The sequence below is a fragment of the Pipistrellus kuhlii genome, unplaced genomic scaffold (genome assembly GCF_014108245.1).
Source record: "Pipistrellus kuhlii isolate mPipKuh1 unplaced genomic scaffold, mPipKuh1.p scaffold_m20_p_5, whole genome shotgun sequence".
NCBI lineage: Eukaryota > Metazoa > Chordata > Mammalia > Chiroptera > Vespertilionidae > Pipistrellus > Pipistrellus kuhlii.
Genome location: NW_023425551.1, coordinates 79,986,774 through 79,996,675, shown reverse-complemented (window position 1 = coordinate 79,996,675; position 9,902 = coordinate 79,986,774). Strand labels below are relative to the sequence as shown.

The window sequence follows — 9,902 nt, the reverse complement described above, 5'->3', positions numbered from 1 at the left end:
GAGTGTGTGGGGAGGGTGTCGTACAGCCAGCAGCTGGGAGGTGCCTCTATCTGACGAGGCCTTGCTGGTTAGCTTGACCTTGCCAAGAAGCCTGGGACCAAGAAAGGGAGCAGAAGGGAAACCTTAACAAGGTGAAAGGAGCTCTGCATGCCAGGCGTGGGCTGTGTGATCAGCTTCTAGCAAGGAAGGCAGGGCAGGCTGCTTGTCTCTCTGAATCTCGGTAACCTCATCTGTACTTGTGGTTACCATACCCGCTAGCATGGCTCTTGCAAGGTAGGATGATGTAATTAATGCATGCAAACATGGTTATGCCCTCGCTGTTCTCTCTGGAACCCAGGCTGATCGAGTATCAGCTGTCACTGGAGAAGGAGAGGGGCCTCTGGAAGGTCTCCCCTGAGCTGTTAAATGCTCTAGCCTAGAAACACGCTCATTTTATTGGCCAAAGCAATCAGGTGGCCTTGCTGAACTAACTTCAGGGGAGGAAGGTGGTCAAGGGTGTGTGATTCTCCTGTGCACCTGGAGTTTTGTGAACAGCTCTAAGGACACCCACATCCATCAAGGGTAAGTCCGTCTGACTTCAGTGCCAATAAGAAGAGCAACAGCTCACGTTAGTTGGCCACTGAGCATGTACTAGATACTGCAGTGAAGTTCCTACACGTATCACACTTAATCCTCATAACTCTGCTACGAGTCAGATGAGAGAATGGGAGTCAGAAAGGGGAACTAAGCTTGCCTACTACCTTGTACCATACTGGCCACAGATGGGGCCGACCCTGCAGTGCCCAGCACCCCAGGTGGGTGGGTGGGTGCATACAGAGGGCTGTGGTGCCCACAAGACCAGCCTGTTTTCCAGTCGGAGCCCTGCCTCTTTTCCGGAGCCCACGGGGAGGTGCTGGGAAGGGGGAGGAGTGATGGGGAGGAAAGCCCAGGAGGGCGGGGCCTTTCCACACTCACCTGCGCGTGAGCGTCTGTGTGTGCCACACCAGGCACCAAAGGCCGTCCTCACACCGACAGGGAGCCCACAGGCTTTACCAAAGAGCTCCGGGAGAGTCCTCCAACCCTAAATATCTTCCTGAAACACTTCTCAGCTCGTCGCCAAGTCTGAAATGTCACCACCAAACACAGTCCGCTCCCTGGAGATGGCACAGCCCGGGAGCAGAGGGAGGGGACGTTGAAGCGGGGAAAGTCAGGAGCCATGAGTGCAGGTCTTGGCTCTGCCGGAGCTGGATGACCCGGCAAATCATGGGGCTTCTGAGACCTCCGTTTTCTAACCTCAAAAATGGGCCATTACTACAGGCCTTCTTCACAGAACTGCTTTCAGGTCAGGAGAAACATGCAAGATGAAGTGTCTTGTGATTAGAAAAGAACTACACATAGGACTTCCTCCCACAAACCCATCACAGGAAGGGGAGGGACTCGGTGGCAGGCGGACCGGACTGTTCCTGTGCACTGGTTTGGAGCTGGCTTCCTGGCGGAGCTGGCTGAGCCCCCTTAGGTGACGCCGGGTGCTGTGAGGTGCTGTGAGGGCGCCGGGGTGGCACAGCCTTGAGCCCAGAGGGAGCAGCGCCCCAGTCTGAAAGGCTGTGCCGGGGTCACCTCCCAGGATTGTGTGGCGGGGGAGGCACGGCAGAAGTGGGGGCAGGTGGGGAGAGGGGGCTCTTGGGCTGTGACTACGTCACAGATGGGACAATAGTAGAAACCCTCAATGCCAAGTTTGTGCCCGCCTGTTCTGAGCACCTGTCCAGTCCCACCTCACTGGAATCGCACTGCAATCCAAACAGTTGGGCATTATCATCCCAGTTTTACAAACGAGGAAACTGAGGCAAAAAGCTAAGCAGCTGGCTGGAGTCACACAGCTGGTTAGCCAGGAGCGGGGCTTGCGGTGAGCTGTTCCTGCTGAGACAGCCGCCACCCGGAGGGGCGCTGTCAGAGCAGCGGACCGAGCCCGCCCTGACCTGCAGCCAGCGCCTTAGACGGATATTCCCGGGGATTCTCAAACTCAGGGAGTGTGGGCAGCTGCATGGCGCTGCCCTGGAGGGTGAGGAGGTCTGATGGCTTGAACAGAAGGTTCGTGAAGGAAGCAGGCAGAGCCGGGCCGGACTTCCGTATTCAGTGACGCCGAGATCCCTGGGCTGAAGGACTCAGCACTACCCTTCGGGCTGTAAAACGAAAACACTTCTAAGAGGTGAGGGCCCGGCCGTTCTCACCAGGTGTCTCAGATGCTGAGTGTGAAGAAAGGTGCACCTCAGGAGTGAGGGGTTCTCGGGGCCGGGACCGGATTTGGAGGGCTCTGAGGCTGGGGGAGCCAGCTGCGGGCCTGCTGGCACCCCTTGTCCTGAGCAGAACCTGTCCTGGTCGGAGCCTCTCCCTGCCCCTCCCTGCCGAGCTGCCTGGTGTCCTGCAAGGATGGCAGCAGCTGCCCACGTGCCTCTCAGGGCCGTGAGCACAAGGAGGGAGGCGGCAGGACAGCACGCCCAGCCCACACACCGCCCTCCGCCCCTCCAGCCACAGGCCTGATGATCGGCTGCCTGGTCTACCCGGACGGCTGGGACTCCAGTGAGGTGCGGCGCATGTGCGGGGAGCAGACGGGCAAGTACACGCTGGGCCACTGCACCATCCGCTGGGCCTTCATGCTGGCCATCCTCAGCATCGGAGACGCCCTCATCCTGTCCTTCCTGGCCTTCGTGCTGGGCTACCGGCAGGACAAGCTGCTCCCGGACGACTACACAGCCGACGGACAAGGTAACGCGCGCCCCAGGGCGGCGGGGCTTCCTCCCGGCCAGTCACCCAGGAGCTGGGGACACAGCCCCGGTCTCAGAGGCAAAGGCTAGCGGAGGGTTACAATCGGGTAGGTCTTGGGGTGGGGGGCAGTGCTGTGGGGCAGAGGCTGTCCGATGTACAAGGGTGTTCCCCTGCATTCCCAGGGAGTCCTGATCCAGTTGGGAGCCAGGCCTGCCTCCTCTAGAAAGCAGCCCTGAACTGCAGGTGGGGGAGCCCGGGCTCCAGAGGTAGCCTGGGGGTCCCCCATATGCCCGTCCTGTTTCCTCTCCTCCACGTCCTGCCCCTCAGTCACAGAAAGCAGGTGAAGTGACCCTGGAGGCCGGGCGGACCTCAGGAGGCCTCCCGACTGCCTCCCGGGACCCCTTCCTCCTGCACTCCCGTCGCTCAGGCAGCCCTCCTCTGTGGTGAGGGACTCAGGCTCTCACTCCCTGCGAGTCCTGAAGCGCCCACCCCCAGCAGGTGGCCACTGTCCAGGGCCTGTCCTACTTCAGAGACCTCTCTAGCCTCGTTCCCCATAGCCATCCTCATACCACCCATTGGCCTGAACCAGAAGACGCAGTCAAACTCCCTTCCCGTGCCCGAAGACCTTCCGAGGGGGAGGACTGAAGTCCTCCAGGAAGAGCACAGAGAGGAGGAAGCAAAGAGGGGCACCGAGCTCGGTCTTCTCTGGCTCAGGGTCTTCACTTCCCTGCAGGGAAGTGATGGGGAACATCTCACCCTTCGAGAGACTCCCAAACCTCAGCTATGCGGTTAAAGATGGAAACCACATTCCTAGAAGAGCTGGACCAAGGGGGATGAATGGTCCTGGGGATGCCTAGGGCCTGGGTCCCTTGCAGACCCCATGAAGGGAAAGGGAAGCAGTGCTTGCTGAGCCTCCTCTGTGTGAAGGAGGCAGGTTCTTAGGAGCCATTTTACTTAATCTTCACAGCAACCCCGTGGGGAAAGGTTGGAGGAGGGGATCCCAGCAATCTACAGAGCTCTCTGCATTGAGGGTTCTTCCAGGGAGGCCACAGCGGGAGCTGCTGGAGGCAGGCTGCCTCCCTCTTAGCTTTGAGACACAGGCACAGAGCACTGTTATATTACCCACTTGTGTTCTTCCTTTAAAATGTTTATTTATTGTTTTTAGAGAGAAAGAAAAGGAGAGGGAGAGAAACACTGATGTGAGAGAGAAGCATCGATCCATTTGCACCTGTTCCCACCCTATGGGAGATGAATCCAAAACCTAGGCATGTGCCTCGACCAGGAATCAAACTGCTGACCCTTCAGTGCATGGGACGATGCTCAACCAAGGGAGCCACATCAGCTAGGGCTCATTTGTTTTTGTTTTGTTTTCTCAGAAGAAATTCTTTGAACTAGAAAGACATTTATTCACATAATTCCTCTTTCAAGTGCTTTCTTATAATAAAGAGATGGTTTTGTCCCTTTGACACTTTAAAAAAATATTTTGATTGATTTTAGAGAGGAAGGAAGAGGAAGAGATAGAAACATCACTGATGAGAGAGAATCATTGATTGGCTATCTTCTGCCCACCCCTCACTGGGGATTGAGCCCACTGCCCAGGCAGTGCCATTGACAGGTATCGAACCCAGGACCCTTCAGTCTGAAGGTTGATGCTCAGTCCATTGAGCCAAACTATCTAGGGCCCTCTGACACTTCCTTTATTAATTGAAACATCAGTTCACTGTTCCCTCCTTCCTTCCCTCTCATTTTGACCCCATGAAACTTGTCTTCCATTTCAGATTTTCTTCTCTGTATACTTGTCTCCTCACTATCATACAGGATTTATCCTTTTTGTTTATTACCTGTTAGAAAACACCCACATGGACTTCTTGAATTCATCTAACTACTCAATGAAGTCGTTACTGTTGCTTACAAAGCACACCATTGGGTCAGGAGAGCAGAGTTTGATTCCTAGGTCTTTCGAGTCACATGACCTCAGTGTCCTTTCCAGTAAAAAGGGGGTCATGAAGCACTGCTCTTGTTACCTCCATTATGGTGTGGCATAAGTGAAACAATGAAAGCAGAAATGAAGACTTGCACCAGTAGATAGTTGCTAACCTCTCTTTAGAGGTTAAGGAAGCAAAGTAAATGAGTAAGGGCTTTAGAGTCAGACCTGGGTTTAAAGTTTTGGCCCCATTGTTAACTAGTGTGTGACTTTGTAGAGGTTACTTAACTTCTCTGAGTCTCAATTTCCTCATCTGAGCCTCATTTCCATGGGGGTAAGTAACTTACTTCAAAAGATTGTGCTCAGGAAGAAGATAAAAATATCTGCTCTTGTGACTTCATTGAAGACTGTACTGGAGTTTACAACCAGTGCAATTAGTCAAGAAAAAGAAATGAGAGAACTTGAATTTGGAGAGGAAGAAGTAAAAATAACTTTTTTAAGAGATGGCATGACTTTGCATTTAGAAAATTCTAAATAATCCACTAAAATACTATTAAAGCTAATACACAACTTTGGCAAGGTTGCAGGATATAAGAGCAATGTAAAAAATTCTAACGGATTTGTATACACTCAAAATGTACAATTTGAAAATGAAATTAAGAAAACAATTTCATTTATAATAGCATCAAAAAAATAAAATGGAAAAATTTAACAAAAGAAGTGCAAAGTGTATACATGAAAAAATTTAAACATTGTTGAAAAACTGGCTAAATACATTGAGTGGCCAGATTATTATGATCTCTGAACACACAATAATTTGGCCATTCAGTGTATATCCTATATAATAAAAGGCTAATATGCAAATTGTCCCCTCAACCAGGAGTTGGACCAGCAGGCAGGCTGGCCAACTGCCCATGTCCCCTCTCCCTGGCCAGGTTGGCTGGACACCACCTATGCACCAGGCCTCTAATGTATATATTCACTGATTGGCCATATTATTATGTGTTCAGATATCATAATAATCTGGCCATTTGTGTAAATGAAAACATCCATGTTCATGGATCAGAAGACTTAATATTGTTAAGCTGGCAATATTACCCAAACTAATCTACAGATTAGATGTGATCACTATACAAATCCCACCTAGATTTTTGAAGAAATTGACAAGCTATCTTAAATTCATATGGAAATGCAAGAGACCAAGAATAGCCAAAACCATCTTTAAGAACAAAGTCAGTCATAGGATGGACATATCTTGATTTCACCACTTATTAAAAAAGCTACAGTAATCAAGATGGTGTGGTACCCGCCTAAGAACAGACACACAGGTCAATGGAATAATAAAACTGAGAGACCAGACATAAGTCCAAATGTCTAGTGTTGACTGATTTTCAACAAGGATGCCAACACCATTAAATGGGGGAAATAACATTCTTTCAATAAATGGTGCTGGAACAGGCAGGTATCTACATGCAAAAAAGATTAAGTTGGACCATCCACCTTACATCATATATAAAAATTAATTCAAAATGGATCAAAGACCTAACTGTAAGATATAAAATGCTTAGAGAAAAATGTAGGTGTCAATCTTCATGACCTTGGATTAGGCAATGGTTTCTTAGATATGACATCTAACAAACAAGCCACCAAAAAAAACACACAAAAAAAACCCCCACACAAAAAACAAACAAAAAAACCCCACCTAAAATAGACAAGTTGGATTTTATCAAAATTGAAAACTTTTTGCTTTAAAGGACACCATCAAGATAATGAAGACAACTCACATTATTGGGAGGAAATATTTGCAAATCATAATTATAATTCTAGTATCCAGAATATATTAAGAACTCTTACAACTTGCCAAAACCAGTTTGGCTCAGTGGATAGAGCATTGGCCTGCGGACTGAAAGGTCCCAGGTTTGATTCCAGTCAAGGGCATGTATCTTGGTTGTGGGCACATCCTCAGTATGGGGTGTGCAGGAGGCAGCTGGTCGATGTTTCTCTCTCATCGACATTTATAGCTCTCTATCTCTCTCCCTTCCTCTCTGTAAAAAATCAATAAAATATATATTTAAAAAAAAGAAAAATCAATGAAATATATTTAAAAAAAGAAACTACTTAACTAAAAAAAACAAAACTCTTACAACTCAACAATAAAAATACAAATAACCCAATTTTTTTTTTATTAAAATATATTTTTATTTATTTCAGAGAGGAAGGGAAAGGGAGTTAGAAACATCAATGATGAGAATAATTGATTGGCTGCCTCCTGCACGCCCCTTACTGGGAATTAAGTCTGCAACTTGACTGGAATCCAACTTGCGACCTCAGTCCTCAGGCTGATGCTCTATCCACTGAGCAAAACTAGCTAGGGTCAAAGAACCCACTTTTTAAAATGGGCAAAGAATTTGAATAGACATTTCTCCAAAGAAGATATACAAATGGCCATAAGCACATGGAGATACTCAACATCATTAGTCATTAGGAAAATGCAATTCAAAACCACAATGAGATGTCATTTTTCACCTACTAGGATGGCTATAATAAAAAGATGAACAAGTGTTGGTGAGCATGTGAGAACTTGGAACCCTCATACACTACTAGTGAAAATGTAAAATTTTGCAGTTGCTGTGGAAACCAGAATGGCAGTTCCTTAAACAGTTGAACATAGTTACCATGTGACTCAGCAATTCCACTCCTAGGTTTATATGCAAGAAATTTGAAAACATATGTTTACATAAAAACTTGAGCATGAATGTGCATAATAATAAAAAAGTGGAAAAAATTTACATGTGTATTAACTGATGAATGGGTGAAAATATGTATATATCCATACAATGGAATATTATTCAGTCATAAAAAAACAACTAAGTACTGAAAATTGCTACTTGTGAATCTTGAAAAAGTAACATTATCCTGAGGCTCAGTGGTTAAGCATCAATCTAGGAACCAAGAGGTCATGGTTCAATTAATGGTCAGGGACCATGCCAGGGTTGTGGGCTTGATCCCCAGTGTGGGGTGTGCAGGAGGCAGCTGATCAATGATTCTCATCATTGATGTTTCTATCTCTCCCTCCCTCTCTGAAATCGATCAATCAATCTATCAATCTAATTACATTGAGATAGAAGCCAGACACAAAAGACCATATATTACATGACCCCATTTATAAAAAAATGTTCAGAATAGGCAAACCCATAGAGACAAAATGTAGATTTTAGTAGTTGCCTAAGGTTAGGAAGAGGGGGAAGTTGGGAGTGATGGCTAATGGGCACAGAGTTTCTTGGATGAGGACATTCTAGAATTAGATAGCAGTGATGGTTGCATAACTTAGTGAATATACTTAAAACCATCAAGCTGTACACTTTAAATGAGTAAAAATTTATGTTTAAAAGATTGTGCTGAGGATTAGATAGTGCATATAGAACACTAACACTTGCCTGCATATTATAGCTGATTAATCAATATTAGTTCTCTCCCCTTCTTTCTGATAACCCCACATTTCACATCATCCATTTACCCTGCCAGTAAGAGCTCCTGTGCTCAGTTGCACAGACACCTTGGTGCAGTGGTGAGGGGAAGAAGTGTAACTTGGACCTAAGACCTGATGATGGAGACCAGCTAGCAAAATGGAATTACAAGCTGATCGATGTTATGAACAGAAGTGCAAGCTTTCTTGAGAATGAATGAGGAATTTGATGGGGAATTACCCCCAAAACAAACCTTGGTTGTAAGCTAGCACTGTTTTCTCTTTCTCCTTGCAGAGGAAGTCTGAAGCAGCTGAAGGCGGTGAGTATGTCACAGGAAGGTGGTCTGCGTGCCTTGGGTGGGCTGTGGTTTGACTCACTGAATCCTCAGCCGGAATGACTCATGCGCCTGGGCTGTGGGGGCTGCGAGGTGGTCTAGGGACCACCCAGGTGGGGACTTGGCTGGTATCTGAGTCCTTCACTGAGGGGTAAACAGCAACCTTTTAGTTTTGATTTTGTCTTGAGAAGTGGAAACAGTGAGATCATTCAAAGTAAACAGTTTCATAAATTCATCTTTTTGTGGAGCATGGCTGACAAGAATGCCTTTTCATAAGTCATGACTGTAATATGGACTCGTCTTTCAGAAAGAATTGTGATTTTTAAGACTTGAAAACCTAATAAAATAGAAAACATGAGGAAAACAAAAAACCAGGAAGCTAGGTGAATAGAATTACTGTACTGATATTATATTTACTTCCATGCTCCCTGATAGCTGAGGCAGAAAGGAACAAGTGAACAATTTTAATGTATGCCTGAAAAAAAGCACGGCATATCAATATCTTTACTGTCCTTTAAGTTTCCAAAATGTGATTGAGCAAGAACGTCAAGGAACACATTCTAAAGAAAAGCCCAGGACAGTGTCAGCTTCCTCACCTCTTTGTGTGGGTGGGAAGGAATATCTCCCTTCAAACTTCATTAATTTTTCCAAATTAACTTCCAATCTGCGACCAAGTACATATGCTTTTTCAAATAATTTAAAGTCAGCCATGCACTCCTTAGATGTTTCTGACTTCAATCTGCACCCAGTGACCTGGGGATCTTGTTCAAGTGCAAGTTCTGACTCTGGGAGACCAGGCAAACGGACACTGCCTTCTAACCAGCTCTCCAGTGATGGGTGCGGGCATTGGGGTCACTCTCTTAGAGATAATTTCTCTAAATTATCTCATTAAAGACTTTAAAAGTCACCAATTGCTAAACTGGACCATGGTTATCAGCATTTTGGGTTGCTGTCATAGCTTTCCGGTAGATTCTGGAGTGGGACTAGTCAAAGGTAGCTGCCTCTCTCTGTCTGCTCCCCCTTTTCTGCACTACCTTTTATTTACATTTTAACGGACATGAATTTTTTTGAGGAGCATTGAATACTCTCATACACTAATGGGGAGGATGCACGCCTGGATAGAAGTGAATCAAAATGTGAGCATCCATGGAGCAGCCTTTTTTTTTCTTTTTTTTTTTTTTTCTTGGCTTTAAAAGCGTCACATTTCACAATCTCAAATGCTTGTTGTTTTAAAGATCACAGGTCATCTATTTCCATGACACTGGAAACATAGGGAATTGAATTCTTCAGATGAACTTGTTCCTGCCCACATTCTGTCCGAAGCCCTTTGCTGCAAGATTAGAACCCGAGAACCTGGCGGGCTCCTGAGACAGGCCACCCACTGTCTACAGAACTTTCCAGAGAAGCAGAACTGCAGTGACCACACCAACGATAT

The 9,902-nt window shown here is 46.6% G+C and overlaps 1 protein-coding gene across 2 annotated transcripts in view; it reads left to right on the top strand.

Moving 5' to 3' along the window:
* The window catches only part of LHFPL5 (LHFPL tetraspan subfamily member 5), a 12,593-nt gene extending 2,745 nt beyond the window's left edge, over positions 1-9,848 (top strand). Inside the window, exons 2-4 of one of the 2 annotated variants that reach the window (XM_036413189.2) lie at positions 2,506-2,742; positions 8,428-8,452; positions 9,703-9,848. In XM_036413189.2, coding sequence (XP_036269082.1) covers positions 2,506-2,742; positions 8,428-8,438 — 248 coding nt within the window. In that variant the 3' untranslated portion in view covers positions 8,439-8,452; positions 9,703-9,848. Of the gene's footprint in view, positions 1-2,505; positions 2,743-8,427; positions 8,550-9,702 lie in introns of those variants that run through there. The other variant, XM_045573003.1, reaches the window with a different exon arrangement.
* The last annotated feature ends 54 nt before the right edge of the window (positions 9,849-9,902 follow it).